The sequence below is a fragment of the Serinus canaria genome, chromosome 10 (genome assembly GCF_022539315.1).
Source record: "Serinus canaria isolate serCan28SL12 chromosome 10, serCan2020, whole genome shotgun sequence".
Classification (NCBI taxonomy): Eukaryota; Metazoa; Chordata; class Aves; order Passeriformes; family Fringillidae; genus Serinus; species Serinus canaria.
This window is the reverse complement of record NC_066324.1, coordinates 11,830,718-11,849,890: the sequence shown is the minus strand read 5'-3', so window position 1 is coordinate 11,849,890 and position 19,173 is coordinate 11,830,718. Positions and strand designations below refer to the sequence as shown.

Here is a 19,173-nt window from a genome sequence, read left to right as displayed (position 1 = left end):
GAAGGCATAACTTTGAACTCTATGGTTTTAAGAAGTAATCAGGAATTGTATAGCATGGCTTCATCTACAACAAAACTATTCTGCACTTTCAGTCTTTCCAATTGTGGCCTGTGGTTCTGCTGCCCAGGCAGAACAAGGTGTCACCTGAAGTCATTTAGGGGCAACAAAACATTTTACATTCAGTATTTAACTAGGAATGATGAATACTTCTAAGTGGCTGAGTAAATCCTGTAACTTTAGTGCTGATCCATTCCATCACCCTGGCTCTCGTTTGCATTTCTTCTGGGTGTGAAAACCATCTCTAGCAGAGGCTGCCTCTCTATGGGGTGCATGGATAAGTCATTGTTTTTCTGGATGTTGTTCAGGCCTCTTCCCTTCACTGTCTGCACTCTGCAGCGCCTCAGAAGAGTCACCAGGATTGCCTTCATCATGACCATGGCAATGAACTTCCCCACGCAGCTCCGGGGGCCGAAGCCAAACGGTTGGAAATAGCGGGAAGGGACCTGCGGAGAGCAGCGCCAGGAGTCAACTCAGAGGCAGATTCTGCTCCATAAGAGCAGTGAAAATAATGATGGACATTGGGAGGAGGTGTTATTGCCTGCTGGGGGCAAATCACTGTGGCAATCCCATCCTGTTTGTGATTTGCTGTGTGCAAATCACAAACAGGATGGGACTGCTGGGAACGTGCCTTGAGCTGTTTTGTTTTCCAGCATCACTCTCTTACATGATTATGACAATGGGAAGATGCCAGCAGCTCACATCCCAGGCAGCAGACCAAGAACTTAATGTTACAACTTACTTGAAAAGTTTTTTGACCAATCACACAAAACAAAAGCATATTGTCGGTAGTTCTTTCCAACCACTATGAGCACACGTACCTTCAGTTAAAACAATGCTTGCTTATTTCAAATACAATACCTCCTTGTAAGCCTTAAAACACAATGCACAAAGCTCCATTATTAAGCTTAGAACTTCCTAATATCTCACTAGATATACTTTTCTGCAGCTTATGGAGTTATTCAGTGTTAATACACACACCATTGTTCTATTTATCCTTACTTTTCTACTTCTTACATAATTTTTTACTGACCAATCTTATGGCAACTGCTTAGCTCTAATCACAGTTCTGCTGTCTCTGAGGCCTGCCTTTTGCAGCTTTCCCAAAACCCTCTGATTTTAAGGATTCCCACAGATACATTCTGAAAAACTTGTGGAATTAAACTTTTCAGAGCAATTCCTCATTTCACCCTGGAAATCCCACCCGAGTCAGGCTCAGCTACAGGCAGGGATTGTACAGTTAAACAATTGAATTCTGTTCATGTGTTTGTCTGTTTGTCCTGGGAACTACAGGGATTTCACTGCAAGCTGTGAAATGGAGAGAGACCTCTGCTCTTCAAATCCATTAAAGTTCATTAAAAAGTTCTTCAGAAAATGTTCATTATAAAGCTTATAAATATCTGAAATACAGGCTGATGCCTTGTCTAAAGATAATCACTGAGCCATACGCCTGCTCCATTTGTAATTATAAAGCAAATGTTTCTGAGAACTAATTTGTCAGAAAATTAAATGTTAAAATTTTTGATATTTAATAGAGAGATAACACATAATTTTTTTCTGTCCTGTCAGCTAAAATTTGAATTTCAGGATTCCCAGGACTCCTGAAGAATCAACAGCTAGTTTTTGCTACTTTTATTGCCATGAGTAGATCAGTTAAAAAGAAAGTCTGGTTATAAAGAAATTATTTTTCTTCATCTGTGTAAATTCTTTTTTAAAAAGTCAGGTATTAACCATGTTCTGATTTCCTATTTAACAGGAATAGAGTAGAAACCGTTTATTTATATCAAATCACCTGGAAAAAAGTGTACTGTTTTTTCTTATTTTCAGACTGACAGAAGTGTTCTCTTTTTTTTTTTTTTTTAAATAAACTGAGCTGTGCTTTTGGAAAAATTATAGATAAATGCAAGTGTTTATAACACAGAGCAAGTACAGCAGCTGGCAGTACAGCACAATGGCAAATGCACAGCCTGTGAAAATGGGAAAATGTTTAGATCCTAACAATGGCATCTTATCATAAATAATGCTGTGGATTGCTGTTCACTTAGAGAACTGGAGGGAAATTGTGCCTGCCAGAATAATTATGTGGCAAGCAGAATGCCTCAAGTCAGATAGAAAATGTGTGGTTAAATATTTGGTCAAGGGGAAATATTTTTAGTAGCAAAATGTCCTTGTAAATTAAGCAAGATATCAATTTTTGATAGAAATACTTGGAATGTGAATAATGGGTGGGAAAATGGAGTCTGTTCACAGGGAATTGTAATTTTGATAAACTTCATCACTGACTCTCTTCTTGAATTTTCTACAAGGACTTTTTTTGAGCTGTTGTTTTTAATGCTGTGTGCAGGATTTGCTCAGGGTAATCCAACAGCAGCTGAGAACTATTAACAAGGTGGATTAATGCTCATTTTTGGTGTGTGGCATATTTGATACTCAGCGTTTTTGATAAGAAACAGGTAATCCTTAAAGTTTTTTCTGGCTTGAACACTCATATCTCTCTTTTGTTTTTCCTTAGCTGTTGCTTCAGGTATTTCTACTGGTGAGTCCATTTTTGGTGCATCCAAGTAGTCTGGTTCTCTCTTTAAAGCTGAAGTTGCTGCTGTCAGTGTTCATGTGTGCAGCTGCTAACATGTCAGTGCAGTTTTAATCTCTCCAGGTTTATTTGCTGAGCAAATAGAGTTTCACAAAACTGATTGTTTCACCAGTAATCAGCGGAGCAGACGTATGAGTAAATAATCTGGAGGATGATTTGAATAGTGGGGGATTACAAGAAGAAAAAATATTCCCATATTGCTTTTGATTATAGTTCTCCTGGTAGGTAGAACATAACTTCATTTGGAATTCAGTGCTGAGCAGGAACCTAATTACTCAACATCTGCAGTATTAAGTTAGTTAAAACTTAACATTTTCATTATGGTCTGTGAAATATTGTTAATTTAAAAAGAAAAAAAGAATAACATGGGGCACTGGATCCCAGTCTCTGAGAAGTTCCTACACTGCTTCACCTCTCCAGAGAATCCCCAGCCCTGTGTGAGCTGCTGGCATGGCTCTAGACCCCTAAAGCCTCTTTGTCTTGTCCACTGTCAGGGGATATAATGGCAGCCATGTGTGTCTGACAAATTTAATCAGATTTTTTAATCAAAACTATTATGTCTGGGAAAACTGTTTTCTATCTTATAATTATCTTTTATTTAAAAGGCAGCTTGACAGGAAAATTTCTGCCCAGCTCTAATAATAATAACAGTGATCAGCAGGTTGTATGGCCAACGAGGCACTTAGACAAAGGGAGAACAGTCTGATGGTCACCAAGCTCTTGAGCAAAGTAAGAGGAAGAGACACTAGCAATAAATAATATCCAAATTTCTGCAAGAAACAAGATGGAAAACTTACATTTTTCTCAAAATTTTCGAGCGAGAACTCGTTTGGCTTGGGGAAGAACTCGAGTTTGTGCATGCGGCCGATGTTGAGGATGATGTTTGTGCCCTTCTTCACGGGGTAGCCGTCAATGACATCGTCCTGGAGAGCTCTCCTCATGATCAGGTCCACCACGGGCTGGTATCTCATGCTCTCATAAATAAAATTCTCCACTGTCTTTAAGTTTGGCATGTCATCACTTTGGATGTCTCTGTCTCCTTGTGGAATCAAGCAGATGGTGAAGAGGTTATTTGCTTAGGAATTTACATTGCAGAAATATCAGAACATTTTGGGAAGGTTCTCGGGTTCTGAGGTTGTAGGAAGGATCCAACAGCTCCTGAGGAGTTTTGTGTGGCCTTACTTAATGAGGAAATCTGGTATATTGATCATTAGCATGAATCCTAGTTTATTAGTTAACAATCTTCTCATCTTCTTATCACTCTTTGTTCTTGTCAGCAACGAAACTCTGGGGTCTTTCCCCGGCTTTTGCACAAGAGAGCAACAAGGCACAACAAATAAATCTTCCAGGAGCTGACAGCAAACAGAAGCTGGGGTTAGTCTGGAGCTGATTCTGTGGGGACCCTGAATTTTCACCGTGTGGTTGGTGTGGCTGAGTGTCCATCCCTGCCCTGACAATTCCAGGTGGGATGGGCAGGGCTGGGATGTGCTGCCCTTGGGAGCTTCACTGCTGCTTTCCAGCCCCCAGGGGCTGCAGGCTGGCTGCTGCTGGGGCAGGCTTGCAGCCAAAAAATACTTCAGGGCTGGACACTTCCACAAGGAAAAGCCAACAATTTTGCCTTAGAGGGGGAGGCTTCAGAAAGAAGCAGGGAAAATGAGAGAGTGAGTGAGCACTCTCATGAGGACAGAGCAATAAGGATTATTAAAATACCTTAGAAAAAGAGTAAAGGACTTGTGATACATTTTCTGGTGCTTAACAGACCAGAAGTAAGATTTAAATAAGAATGGATGAAATTAGTTTCTATATTGGTTCAGTGTCAGGCTATGAATGAAGGCTAGAGAAGGGGAAGAATACAAATTTGGAATATCTTGATTGTGTTTTGAATAGTTAGTAATTAGTACTTAGAGGAGGCCAATTTGAGATCAAAATGGATGACAGCAGAATATAATTTTAATTTTGTCTAGTCTTTTCCTTCTAGAGTTATAATGAAACTTAGAGAAGTTCTGTATTTTAGCACAGAAAAATGCTGGTGATTAGAATGATTTGAAACAAGTGCCTCCTTTTGCTATTTCAGGTAACAGGAAAATAATTTCAATGAAACTTGAGGTGAATGCTGATTTCCCACTGTGGTTGCTGAGGTGAGAATTTACCACATTATTTCTAATAGATTATTAATTCTGTTGATTCCTATTTTATTTTATTTCACAAGTTTCTCACATTTTTTCATTTGCTCTTTAATATGATCTTTTTCCATACAACAGTAGTTCATATGTTTTACAGCAAACACTTCTGTTAGAGGAAAATGCTTAAAATTTTCGGGTTTAGATAAATGAAATTAGATCACTGCTGAAGCAAAATTATATTCCCACATGAGTGACTTTGCAGCTCCTGCTTACCCACAACAGTTTCAATTTCTCTCATCATCTCCTCTTCCACTGTGGGGTGCTCTGCAATCAGGATTAGCATAAAGAAGAGAGTCACAGACAGAGTGTCAGGAGCAGCAATCATCATCTCCAGCACACACTGGTTCACATTCTCAGCAGTCAGATCCCCTCTGTTCTGAAAAAAACCCCAAAAAAATAGGAAATTTTTGAGAAAATATCGATTGCTGACCTCTGATGCCGGCAAAGGTCTTACAGACTGCACAATTTCTGGACAGTCTCTTATGCTAAATAGCTAAATAGCATTTCTTTTTTGTCTTTCAGAGAATGACAGAAAGCTCATGCTCTGATGGATGTGTGGTGTCTTGCAGAACAGCAGAAATGTGTGTTCTTAGCTCAGGTTCTGCTTAGTTCATTGCATTTCTCAGAGTTTGTGAGCTGTCAGAGATTATACAAGGCAGGAGTTACACAGCATTGGAAACCTTTGCAAACAAAAGGCAATACATTAAATAATACCCAGGGCTTAGGGAAACACTGGAGAACACTCAGGGATAGATGCAAAAGTTTTAGGGATGCTGTTTAAGCCATGAAATAAATATGACAAGCACCTGATCCTGAAATCCAGGTATTGCTGTTTGAGTCACTCAGGGACTCCCCAGCACCCCTTTATGATGATGTGAGAGGCATGAGAAGATGAAATTGCAAATTGTGTTCAGGAGAATGTCAGAAAAACCAAAACTAGCCACCTTTAGAGTAAATTCCCAATACCTGTGCAAAAATCAACTGGGATGCAAAATCCATGTGGTCATCCAACTTTTCCACAGTGGAAAGCTTTTGTCGTTTCTGTTCTATCAAAGTTTCCATTGCTCCTTTAAGATCCTGGCTGAAAACAGATGAAATCCAACATATTGATAAATTTCTGCACTAGGGTGTGACTAGAAATACAGAACTATATCAAGAAAAGCATCTAAGGATGGCAGAAATTAAGTATTCCAAAGAATAGTTACATGGTTCTCTGCAAAAGTAATAATACTTAGGCAAGGTGTATTTTCTTATGATTCTTAAATAATTGCTTGTCAGACTGGAATGAAATCTTAATCTCTTTTTATAGAATAGACTGAAAAGGAGGAAGAGGTGTCTATATACACTATTAAAGAATAAAGATGTATTGCTGAAGATTTTATTTATTTCCTTGTAATTATACTGTATTTTACCAATAAGTAAAATGAGTTTAGAGAACATAAGGGATGATTTTCAGAAAAACGTAGACAAGTGTTAGAAAACTTGTATCCTGGAGTAGAGTTTATTTAAACTTTTCATATTTAAATAGTAACACTCTGTCAACAGTTTGTGTTCCAGTGGTGGAAAAAGTAAAGTTCAAAAGCTGTCATAAATTTTGGGGGAATTTTCAATTAATTATAGATATGAAGGCAATTGTTTAAAAAAAGTATTCTGGAAAGGTTTTGAATGGAATCTACAGCCTTTTCAAATGTGAGTTTGTTACTGTTGAGATAGATAATTGTGTTTCCAGGGTAAATGTATTTAGAACTTCAATCCCCATAAAGATCTCACTGTTTATAAATATTTTATGTATTAGGAATAGGTAGTGGTCCTTTTTGCAAAGTTTATCAGAGGAATGTTAGAGGTCTTCATATCCTCTGGTGGTTCTTTGCATTGTCTTAAATCCAGACAACTTTATATTTTTTTTCTTTGCAATAAGAATTTGTTCACAGTTCTTTTTTTATGGGACTGCTTTTGAAATATCAATATTTGCTTGCAGGGGCTTTCTGGTAATAACTGAGCCATAATAATTTATTACCAGCATCACAGGATAAAGCAGTGATCAGTGCCATAATAAAACTAGCCAGCAAATATTAGAGAAGGTGAATCTTGTGTCCAGTGCTCAAGAGCTGTCAATTACCTTGGGTGAACCTGATCTTCTCCTTAAAGCCCTGCTGCTATGTAGCACTATCAAAGCCATTTCTCACATGTCCTTCCTAAGGAGCAATTCCTCTCACTGGATGTAAAACAAATCCACAATGAAAAAAGTGACTGCTAGTTCTTTTTAAAGCCAGATCTCTTTTGGCAGGAGACAGAAAACAAGATCACAGAACTGGAAGAGGCATTTTGTGTTTTTGCAAAGAGGAAAATGGCAGAATGTATTTGTTCCTTATTTAGGGTAAAAATCCCTCAACCTTCAAATGGATTATCACACTAAGCACCAGGTTTTAACTCATAGATGAGTGGTTGACTCAAGAATGTATGTTGAGAAATCTAATAACCAGGTGCTGCTCAAGGGTTAACCCCTTGGGGGCTGTGCCCTGAATGCAGATGGGTTTCCTTGTTTGGATGAGCTGCAACTGCTCTGATTGTCCTCAACCAAACAGCAAATCATCACTTCACCCATGCAATGGCTTTTCCTTGTCTGAAATGAAGTTCAGTTTTACTTCTGAGCCTTCATGAGCTGATATTTTGGTGAATAAATTGGGACTGGATAGACAAAGCTTTCAACTGCTCCCAGAATTCAGCTGCTTGTACCACCAAGTGACAAACCTGCTTCTGTCTTAGCTCTGGGGACAGGGGACCTCTGCAGCCACCTCTGCAAGGGTCACAATTCAGTTTCTTAAAGGCAGAGGAAAACATCATGGGAAACGCTCCTTCATAAAAAGAAAGAATGGTTGATACTCACACTGCATCTTTGTACTTCTTGCACAGCCAAGAAATCTTAAAAAATATGTCAGGCTTTAATAAAAGTGCTTGCCAGGCATCAAAGTAGTTTTGAATCTTGAGCACAATGGCATTTTCTGAAAAGAAATGTTAAAAAAAGGTCAGTAGTTGTAAATGGTTAATAATGTAAATGCAGTACAACAATTAGTCAAGTAAGATAAATCCTTCAGAAAATTAATAATTAGGTTGGGTTCCCTACTCCCCTAAGTTCATGGGAATTTGATAAGCAACTGGTGGGTGAAATTTGTAGCACACTGTAAAAAAGGTCTGGATCTTTGCAGAAACTCTTGGTAACTTGCTGCAAGGACACAGAGGTGTGTCAGCCAGACCAAGGAGTCTCCCACAGGAGAGCAGAAGCAGAGGTATTGCAGAACACTGAAATGGGCAATTTAGACAGCCTGATAATATTATTTCTGTTATAGGCTGAAGAAACTGTGAAAACATAATTTTTTTAAATGGTCCAATTCATTAAGTTGGGTGATTAGCTAATGTATACTTTTGGTCGCATAGAACTCTTTTGTAACTAACATGATACTAAATCAATTAATTAATTATATGGTGATACAAGGGTCTGTTCTTGCTCTGTTATATTCAGACAAAACTGCTGGGTGGTATCCATGACCTTTCCTTGGATATGCATTTCAGACCCCTCCCAAGGCCCAAAGCTGAGGCTGCCAGTACCATCCAGAGGGACCCCGAGGAAGAGCTTGTTGGAGGTGTCGAGCATGATCCTCCTCATGAGGTTGAGCACGTTGATGTTGCCCAGCTCCCTGGATTCCCCCTGCAGCTGCTCCAGGTGCTCGACGGTTGACTCCACGCAGATGGCGATCATCCGCACCAGCCCGGGGCCAGACAGAGCTGGGACAGTTGTGAGAACCACAAAAGGTTGGTTAGGTTTGGTGCCTTCTTCCTAATGCCTCAAGTGCTGATAGCAGCGTTGGTGAAATGGCAAATTGTGTCAGTGGCTGGTGTGAAACCATCCTGGAACTTCAGTGGTTTATGGTTCTTTGAAAGGAAAATCCAGGGATGGATTGTAGCAGCCTGAAAGCTGCTAGTCAGTCCAGGGTGAGAAAGCAAAATGGATCTTTGCTAGTCTAGTCCAGGGTGAGGAAGCAAAAAGGATCTTTGCATCATATCCCCAGGTGTTTTATTCAGCCATGTGGTGAGATGTTCAGGTCCCCACCCCTGCACACAGAGGGTCTCCCTTACTCTCCCCAGGAGTCTGGGGGCTGACCCTGGTCTCAGGGCAGCACAAAGGTGAGGGACAATCAGGGAATAGGGATGGAGTGGCTCAGGGAATAGGAGCAGACATAGGAGCAGGAGCCAATGGGGTCTAACAGATTTTTGAGGGAAGCTTCTTGTGTCTCCCTAGAGCAGGGAATGCCTGCCCAGGGTCTCCACGGTGGATTTCAGACAGACACAGCAGCATTTCAGGGAGGGTTGGCAGTGTGTGTCACAGTGGTGCAGGGTGTCAGTGCACCCTGGGGTACCTTTGGTGAAGAAGGGCCGAATTTCTTTCCAGTGTGCTGGGTTGTTGTTGAAGATGATCCCGTTCTCGTACATGCCAATGCACTGCAGTCCGAGCTTGCTCCCAAACCGAGACACATAATGCCAGTGCTTCATTACATGAAACACACTGGAGGATCTGGGGAAGGGAGGAGGAAGAAGCCCCCAATAAAAGAACTGTTTCACAGACTAAATACAGCATTTGTGTTCTGACATTTTACAGTTGCTCCCAAGTGCTGACTCGCATTCTTAATTTAGCAGCAAGTACAATGCTTAGCACGAAATGTTGTTCCTTTTACATAATTAAAAATCTTTTACATAATTAAAAATCTGATCAATGCTTTCAGAATTTATATGAAAGCAATAATTTCTTCTGTTCAGGTTTAAACTGTTTTTCAATTAAAATGCAAATGGTTAATGAAGGATTCTAAACTGAATAGTGTGTATGCATAGAAATGTGTAGATATATATGATACACTTAGGCAGTGCCCAGTGTCAGATATGTCAGAGGATAAGGTAAAATATTTGATGTGTAGTAAATTACAGCTTTACTTTTGTATAGTCAATGCTATGTATTTTTTGGTAGCTCTTTGGTCATTCTCAGACACACATTGAAAGCATAAAAACACATGCATCGCTTGAATATGCATCATCATAATACAATGGTATGTGTGGGATAAATAACAAATACTCTTAAAGAGACACCTAAGAGAAATCCATGATCTACATAATTATATTTTCAGTCAGCAAGATGAATTTGGTGGTGCTGGCAGACAGCATTCTTGCTTTAAGATATGATTTCCTTTAGAGGGAGCCAGCATTTCAGAAATGTGGATGTGATGAAACATTGATCAAAGAGAATCCAGCCAAAAGAAGAAAATCAGAACAAAGATTTGAAATGAAACAATATGCTTCTTTCTTTGCAGTGTAGTATAGTCTGTGGGCCAAACCCAGACTACTAACATGGGTTTAGTTTATTTTTTCAGTCAGGTAATGTAAATGTGGCTTTTGCTATTGACTGCAAATATCCTTGCTTTCATAGTTTTGCATGGCCTGGAAGTAAAGTTAACATTAAAGTTTTTTCCCATGTCAGGGTATACCATCTGTATTTCCCTGAACATGAAAAGGTGGTATTGAATTCTGACAGCTGTGCCCACAAAGGAGAAGGTGCAGCAGGCTCATTTTCCTCCCTCCCATCCCGCGTGTGTCTATGCAGGAGACACATCATGATGTTTCCAGGAAGGGTTTTGTCAAGTTACCTGGCCTAAGCAGGTTTTCCTTATGAAGCTATTTAGTGAAGTGCTCCAAAAAACATCAGCTCTTGTAGGACTGCAAGTCCTTCTCTCTGTGCATCAGCACCTCAGTATTAGATTTGATGCTAAAAGTTCAGGTGACATTGGTGAAAAAAGATGACAGTGATTTTCTTTTGTGGAAGCCAGGTTATGTTTAGTTTTGCAGTGAATTTAGGATCCACTGAAAATTTTTTTTCCATGTTCTTGCTTTAAAAAAGGTAAATACTCATTTTCTAGGTATAGCCAATGATTTAAAGCAAGAAATGTCTGAAAAGAAACAATATATTGACAGTAAGTCTGGCATTGTTTAGCAGCACTACTGGTTTGTTTCTGATGAATTGGTAGCACAGAGAGGGAAAGACAGCTATAAGACTTGGTGGTATTTTTAAAGCATTCAGTGCATCATCAGAATATTTAACTGCTGTAGTTGATATTTGTAACACCTTTGTGGGATAGGAATGCAAGCAGTTTTCTTGTCGTGATTACCTCTTTCTACTGAGGTTTAAATAGAGATGAAGCTGACTTGCACCACGTGGCAAATTCTGTGATTATTCTCTATGCTGCGCTGTCTTCCAAAGGCTTTTACTTAATGAAAGTATGAATTGATTGACACTGTTACTTAAAAGGTTCTGATTCTTTATCAATTACATGTGGTAAACCTTTTACTACTTTTTTTTTCTTTTCTTTTTCATGGCATGACTTATAATCCAATTTAAGAAGAAAGTAATGGAGCTAATAAAATGATAGGCTGAAGTTTAGCATTATGTTTAATACTGTGCATAATTGAAACATATGAATAATCCCATTAATTGGAGTGGAATTACCCCTAATACTATAATGCTGTATTTGCTTAGTTAAATCACTGAATTGGAGCCATAACCTTCAACCTTTACTTCCACTTTAAGGAGAAATTTAAAACCACATAAAAATGAAAATTTCATTTAATCCCACATTGCAGTAAGCCAGATCCCTAAACTGAATGTTATCTTAATAATAAATGGATAGTAAAATAGATGGTAAATTATTTCTAGGGTTGAGCCACAGTACTTTCCTTTTTGTGGATACTTTTCCTATCCACAAAAACATATTAGGAGAATTCACCAAAACTTCAATAGCAGAGTCTTTAAACAGACACAAGAGTAGAAAAAGGTCTGTAAACAGCAGAAAGAAATAGCCTTTTGTTAGGACAATTTTTGAAAATAACAATTTCAATTCTGCTTTAGAATAAAGTAGCAAAGAGGTTGTAAAGATATTCAGCATTTCAAGTTATTAAATATAGAAAATAAGGATTTACTTGCTAATGATAAATGTTTCTTCACCGCCGATCCAAACTCTCACAAATTCTCCGTATGTCTTATTGTAGTAGTTGCAGGCATTGCCCACTCCCATCCAGAGAAATCTGCCATGGGAGATGAGGGGACCAATTCCCATGCAGTATCCTGGCCCTAGGAAACAGGGGACAGAGGGTTGGTCTCAGCAGTGCTCACGGACTGGAAAACACCTCTGAGCAGCTCCCTTTGGGAAGGAGGTTTCAACAGGACAGCCCCAGCCTGTGCTGGGCAGCTCACACAGGGCAAACAGTCCTGCTCTGAAAGTGCCTCAGAAACTGCAGCTGTGCTGGTGAAGCATCAGGGTCTGAGGAAGCCTGTAGTGCTTCCAGTGGTACCTACAACAGAGGGCATTCAGGCCTGCTTCGTACAACTGCTGCTTGCTCTTGGAGGAGCAGTGGCTCCATCCTGAGAAGAAGAAATTCTCTTTTAGGGGAGGGTCTTTTCCCAGAATTTCTTCCAGGAGTCACTGTACTGGTCTAGGGTTACTCCTGTCCAACACCTGTGAGAGGCCATGCACTGTCTCCTCCATGCAGCAGGGTTCTGCATCTGGTGGAAAATAAGCTGAGCCATTAATGTCTAATCAATGTCTAAATTCCCTCCCCAAAATGTTCCAGGAGGGAAGGGGATTTGATGCTGTTCTGGTCTGGAGGGTTTTCAGTGCTAAAGGTAGAGAAAGACTGATAACCTACTAAAATCTGAACAGCTTCTTAGATAACTGCTTAGAGGTAATTTAGAGAGACTTATGCTTTAAAACATGCAAAAAGTAGTTTGTGATGCACGTGAAAATGAGAACATCCTGAATTGTAAATTAGTACTATGGCTTTCTAGCATACACAAAATAAAGCTGAAGAATAAATGTCAGATGGCCAAGCCACGATTGTTATGGAAGTTCTGAGCTTAGAATAAGCCTGATTTCCTTTATCAGGTATCTTTAACACTCTGTATTACTTAAACTGATTCATAATATATTTTGTTGTCATACCACGGTTATTCAGAATTACTTTGTCACTTAAATTTGAGAAACAAACAAAAGTTACTCTGAAAACTTTACTGTGGCACAACAGCTAAAGCTAATTTACCTGGTATTGAGGAAGTCTCTTCATGATTCCATATGAGAAAGAGAAAGCACACGAGGATGAGGATGGGCACGGTGGCCACGGGCATGGTGTCGGGTACCAGGCTGGTGATGTTGTACTGCAGCGGGTTCAGGGTCTCCAGGACCATCTTGTCAAAGATTCTGCTTTGCTTCAGAAAGAGAGAGAGAAGGGGGAGAGAGGCAGAGGCTGTCAAAGCTCAGATGTGTTCAGCTTTGCTTGGTCCCTCTCACCCCCTTTGTAGTCCCCACCAATGAGCAGATCAGCTCTGGACCTGCCTTTATAACAGGGGACTGCCTGCAGTGCTGGCTGGGACCAGCCTCTTCACAAGTCAAGAGAGACATGAAGCAGACACATTTTTTTGCTTGGGAATAACAAAGGTTTTCTGACCTTGATGTTGAGGCATAGTTTTGGATATTTTGGCTGACAGACCTTTTATCTCTGATATCGACTTTGCTGGCCAACACTGAGGTTTACTCCTTGCAAATCTCTAACCAAAACACAAGAAATTAAACTTTCAGCACTTGTGGAAGCATTGGATGAGTTCACTTGCCAGTTTTTGTCTCTCTTATTGAGCTGTTCCCTTCCTGCATGCCAGTAGTGCCAGAGTTCCTGAATTTCCAGAATAACTATGGCAGTTTTCAGTGATACAGATAAAATACCCCAGGACCACAGCTTTTTGTCTGAGACATGTATTTTAGCTTTTTTTTACTGCCAACTTTTGAGTTTAGCATAATGTAAATAATGTAATGCATTTCTTGATGGTTTTTCTGTCAAATACCTTGAGAAATATAATATATGGCATAACAAACAGAGCCATAGGTTCTGCTGCCGTATTTTTACCAGCATTCAGCATAGGAAAGAAAAACCCAAGGACAGCCAACAGGTCTTTTATGCATAAAGAAATAAAAGGATTAATTAGAAGGTTTTTTGCATGTTTTTGAATTGAAAAGTATTATATAAGAAGTTGTACGTGGGAAGGAATATGTGTGAGAAGAATGTGAATGAGAACTCATTTAACCACAGGAAGGTGGTGCTTGAACCTGCACAATATTTTATTAATAAAACATCTTAATTCTGCTCTGGCAATAACTAAGAAGAGATTGGTTTTTGTTTCTTCCTGCAACAATATTTCAAAGTTGAAGGATATATTACTTAGCAGGAAGCTTTTATTTACAGTTTGCATTCAGCAAAGTGCTTTCTTTTGTTTGTCTGTGCTTTGGCTGAACAAAGGAGAGCTGGCTTTGTAGTGACCATCAGTGCTGGAATTAAGTTAAACTAAGCCAAGATGGGACAGATGCTTTCTGGACAGTGAGAATCCTGGTGTGCAGGGTCCAAGGAGGAAATGTATGGAGTGTAGGAAGGGAATATGGGGGAAGGGAGGAAGCAGTGGTTTAAAACCTTGCAGGTGCATGCAATGCTCCTTTGGGGTGTTTTTTGTCCAGGCTTCTGGGGTTTTTATGATCCAAAATGATCCATGTGCCAGGTGACCTTTCAGAAACACCCCTGCTGTTGCAATGGAGAGCAGCCCAGCCCTTCTGAGAGTGTCCAGGGACAGGTCCCGACCTGGACACCTCCAGCTGTTCCATTGTCTTGTGTGTAGTGAGAAACAGCTTTGTATTCACAAGCATATTTATCATCTCATGCTATTTATTAGTTGGAATTTCCTTGAGTGCTATTCCTCTAAACATGCCTGTGTACATTTAAATATTTTATCAGCTTCTATCCCTTTCACTAATACGAGTTTATAGCATTATAGAGGGGAAAAAAACGCACTTGGGGTGTATAGTTCCATTTTTTGTTGCTTTCTCTCTGGATCTGCATAACCTTCATGTTTGTACTCCATTGCCACAGATAGGCTCTGATGTTCATTGTGTTTTTCTGGGTTTTTTTCATTTCTAAGACGTGCTGGTGTGTGCACAGTAATTTCAGTGCCTCACATCCCCTGTGAAAACAAGTATGGAGCTGGTTGTGCATTTGGGTGCTGTGAAATAAACCAATTTCATGCCTCCCAAAGTGGATGGATGAATATTATATCTGCAGGGTGAGCCCTGGTGGAGTTGAAGGCCCTGATATGTTTGCACAGTGTACTTTGCAAGTATGAGTCTCCCCCTTCTATCTTCTAAAAATGAAGCCTGAGTTTTGATCTTGTTCAGCTCTTAAATACTCACAGCTAAAGCTTATCATTGTTTTGACAGTGGAATGCAGGCAGGTTTCTGTTTTTTCAAAATATACAGATAGCAATGGACTGGGCTGTAGATTCTTGATTGCCCCAGCTTCACAATTTTAGAGTTTTTAGTAAAAGAATTTTTTTCTTTTTCTATGTCCAACACCTTGCTGTTGCATTTATAATTTCAACATCCTGGATTGTGCTGTCATGTAGGTAAAAGTACAAAAGGGAAAGTATTTGGTTTGAATATTTTATACACTCTTGACCTGATCTAAACCAGTCTTTAGCCAAAGTGGCTTCTCAAGACCTTAAACAGTGGATATTTCCTGTACTGAGGAGTTCTTTCTTCATTTCAATGAGTATTAATGAAGCAGACCTTCAGGGCTTGAATTTTTAACCTCTTTGCTTTTCATTGCAAAAGCCAGCTGGGCCATGAAAAATTCACCTTAAAAATACTTCCACTTATCCCACTTTTTATGCATTGCATCTTGTAAGAACTGCCCATGAGTGAAGTCTCTCCTCATAGCAACTCAAACCCATTTGGACAGTAAGAAGTCCCTGAGCAGACTGGAAAAGTCAGAAATGGAACTGAGTTAGAGGGCCCACTGTGCATGGTGGAAGGTTTCTCTAGTCTTGCCCATCTTCCTGCTGGAAGTAATTTTTCCTTTCCTTGCAGCTGGTTGAGGTGTCTCAGAGCAGAGGGGTTTGTGGGTTCAGATTGTTATTTATGGGGCAAAACTTTTAAAATCCCACTGTCCAGTGGGGGGAAAGAGACTCATTCCAGGAAAGGGCTTTTGGGACAGAATGAGTGGATGTGCTCAGGCTGTCTGTCCTGGCAGCAATTACAGATCTCAACACCTGGGAGAGCAGCTGCCAGCAGAGGGCCTTTGAGATTACTGATTTCTGAGTCTGGGCTGCAAAGCACTAGGAGAAGGTTCTAGCTTCTGTCAAACATTTTCTTGCTAAAGGTGATGTGAGGAATGATGAGTAAAGAGAAAAGCTCATCCATCTGTATGACAGCTGTATTGACACCTCTTATTCTGGTCAGAGCTTTGTGCTTAATGACTCTGTCAGTCAAAGAGCAAATTCATAAAATCGTATCAGAGAATTGGAGCTGGAAATCTCTCTTATTTTTGAGAAGGAGCTCATAAAAATGCCTGAGAACTCTTGAAGAGCCGTTCTTGTGTCCTGGAGTTGCTTCCTTTGGAGTGGTTTCTCTGTCAGGAGAGAAAAAAATCTGCTTCTTGTTATAAATTCCCAGGTATTAGTAACCTGTATTAACAGCATCTGAAGGAACTTATCTAGGTTTAAACAGTTTGGAAAAATATACAGACTTATATCACACAAACCCCATTTTGTTTTACAGCTCTGCTCCCATTGTACCACAATTTTTGCCAATGTTGATGTAGACTGAAGGAGCACAGTACCTCTGAAAAATAAAAGAGTAGGTTTTAATTGAAGTGGATATTTATCACCAGGAGTGCAGCACATGTCACATCCTTGATAGAGGGGTTGTCTTGTTTCCTTGAAAGGCTGTGGGGTTTGAAGCTGAGAACACATCAGGAGACTTTCCTAAACTTCAGAGTGCTCACCATTCCTTGTGAGAAGTAAATTACCCTGTAAGCATCAGGCTGCACATTTATTTAGTGTCACCCTGCATTCTGTGGTCTCTCCTAGTTCTTTAATTCTCTCAGAATGCAATGTGGATGGCACTGAGAGTTTTCCATCACAACTTATTGGTTATCTTATACTGCACTCCTCTTGTGACATTTTTGTCTTTGATCTGCTGTACTTTTTTCTTAATTACTTTTCATTGGTTTTATTACATAATTATTTTTATCCCTAAATAGATGCTCCCTGTGTTTTAGTCACCTGATGCTTTGCCTCTGTCAGACATCCCTCACTGCAGTGGGTTTGCAGTCCCAGTGTGCAGAGCTGACACTTTAAAGTTAGGTGTTTTCATTTCCCTGCTTCTGCAGGACTCTGCCTCCTTTAGCACTTCTTTCTACTTTTAACTCAATCCTCTGCATCTCAAAAGAAAGATTAATACAGTAAAATGTGAAAAGGAGAGAATAAACCCCTTTTTCAGTCATTTCTAGGGTTTGAGTCAGTGGGCTGGAATTTGTGTAGCTGTAGAGGTCTATCCCATCTAATTACCATGGAAATGTATTCTAGCAGTGCTGAATGAATATTACAGCCTGGTAGATTAATCCTGTGCCCCTTGATTACTATGAAATCCAATCTGAATAGCACTTACAACTTCATCTGTTGTTTAGGTTAGAGGAGGAGGAAGAAGAGAGAAGGAAGAGATGACAGCTCTCAGCAAAGCTTGCAGGTGGGAATTTAGTAATGATCATCCTGGCAGTCTAAAGGGGCTCTTGACAAGTAAATGAGGAGGTGGGAGCCTAAAGTTGTGTCAGAGGGCAAGGGAAAGAGAAATGCAGAACACAGCCATGATTTTGTGGTGTTGAGAAACCATCTGTGCTATGAGATAAGATTGTTACATTTGATGCCTCTGCTATTATTTTGAGTTTTATCTTTTTAATTTTGGTGCATGTTCTAGTGACAGGGTTACCTTGTTTCACAGCTGAATAGGATCTATCCCTAGAGCCTGCTTCTCTGAGATTTTAATTTCTGTCATCTGCCTTTGATAGCACTGGTAAAATGCTGCTGCATTGTTACAGTGCTGTTACACAACTTTATCTGCTCCAGTGCCCACAAAACTCAATTTCTTGTCACCCTTTCTACTCCAAGTCTACAGTGAGTTCCAATGTGCAGGGAAGTTTGGGATTGCAGACTCAAAATTACTGCTGTAAATGTTGACATTCCAACTGCCTGCAGTCAGTTGGGTCAATCAGTTTTCTTAGCTCCACCAGTCACTGGCATGTGACTGGAAATTAACTGGTCACCAAACCCTTTGCCAGGGAAACAAATACATTACAAATATCTCCTATAAATGTAGGGCTCCATTTGAGTAGTGCTTTTAGTTTGGATTACTGTTGTAAGAGCAGTGCCTCTTTTTTGTGCCTTTTTATGGTGGCTGAGGTGTGATTTATTATGAGCCACCACAATGTCCATGAGAAGTGTCACCCACATGAGGAGGTACCAGGGCTTCATCTGAAGGAAACCATCTCCTGAGCAGGGCTTGCAGGGCACCAGAACCAGCTGGGGGTGTGCAGAGCTCTGCAGGAGTGGCAGGGCTGTCATTGACTCCTGCCAGCCTCAGAGCTTCATTGCAGCACCACAAGCTCCAATTAGCTCAAACTAATCAGAAAATGAGTTGTGGGTGGCAACTGAAATCTCCCTGAAGTGCTTTTGATCAGACTCCTCGTGGTGGCTGTGCAGAGCAGACCTGTTTGAGGAGGGTTTTCTGCAGATAGCTGCTCTTGGTCTCTCTTAGCACAGAGTCTGTGTTTAGTTTCTAATTTCTCAAATGAAAACCAGCTCTCTCTACCACAGTCATGTTTCTGCTGCTGTACTTTCACTGCTGGCAAGTACCTTGATCAATTTAAGCAAAAAGTTAGTTGGCACAGAAGGGACTCTCTAAGAAATATTAATGAAATTTTTGACTTTTTCCTCTGGCTATAAGTATCAGGTATTCTATCAAAGTATGTAAATTAATCTTGAAGGAAAGTTTATCTGTGTGTTTGGAAAAAAAAAAGTCTGAGAAAGAATGCATGACAATTCTCAAACCAAAAGAATGCATGACGATTCTCAAACCATTCTTTTTACAATTGACTTTATTAATCAGATATCATTATGAACTGAGAGAGAGCAGCTAGCACAGACAGCACTTTTCCACAGCAAGCACCAATTGAGATATACCAAGCTTTGGTTGAATAAAAAAATTCTCAGGGTCAGTTCAAGACTTGTTCTAGCTGATTTTTGTCCTCACTGGTTTTTATCTCACTTTTTTAACCTCACTTACAATCCATTTTCCTGTGCTGTGACAGTGATGCTTAGAAATGTCAGTTTGTTCAAAATTCACAACTTCCCAACTGATTCTACATTGCTGAGCAGCAGCA

The 19,173-nt window shown here is 40.0% G+C and overlaps 1 protein-coding gene across 1 annotated transcript; it reads right to left on the bottom strand.

Moving 5' to 3' along the window:
- Nucleotides 1-236: 236 nt before the first annotated feature.
- Nucleotides 237-13,155, bottom strand: LOC103816009 (aromatase). The gene is made up of 9 exons (XM_009089921.4): nt 12,964-13,155; nt 11,848-11,998; nt 9,246-9,400; nt 8,437-8,613; nt 7,718-7,832; nt 5,797-5,911; nt 5,044-5,206; nt 3,445-3,686; nt 237-503 (listed from the first exon to the last, which is right to left on the bottom strand). Exons 1-9 carry the CDS (start codon nt 13,106-13,108, stop codon nt 237-239), a joined length of 1,530 nt encoding a protein of 509 aa, XP_009088169.1. The 5' UTR covers nt 13,109-13,155.
- Nucleotides 13,156-19,173: the final 6,018 nt, after the last annotated feature.

Coding starts and splice junctions, on each gene's coding strand:
- LOC103816009 (XM_009089921.4), bottom strand. CDS start 13,108: ATGGTCCTGGAGACCCTGAACCCGCTGCAGTACAACATCACCAGCCTG. Junction 7,833..8,436: donor CCTCGGGGTCCCTCTGGATG/GTACTGGCAGCC, acceptor ATTTCTTTTCAG/AAAATGCCATTGTGCTCAAG. Junction 3,687..5,043: donor AGAAATTGAAACTGTTGTGG/GTAAGCAGGAGC, acceptor TGATTCCACAAG/GAGACAGAGACATCCAAAGT.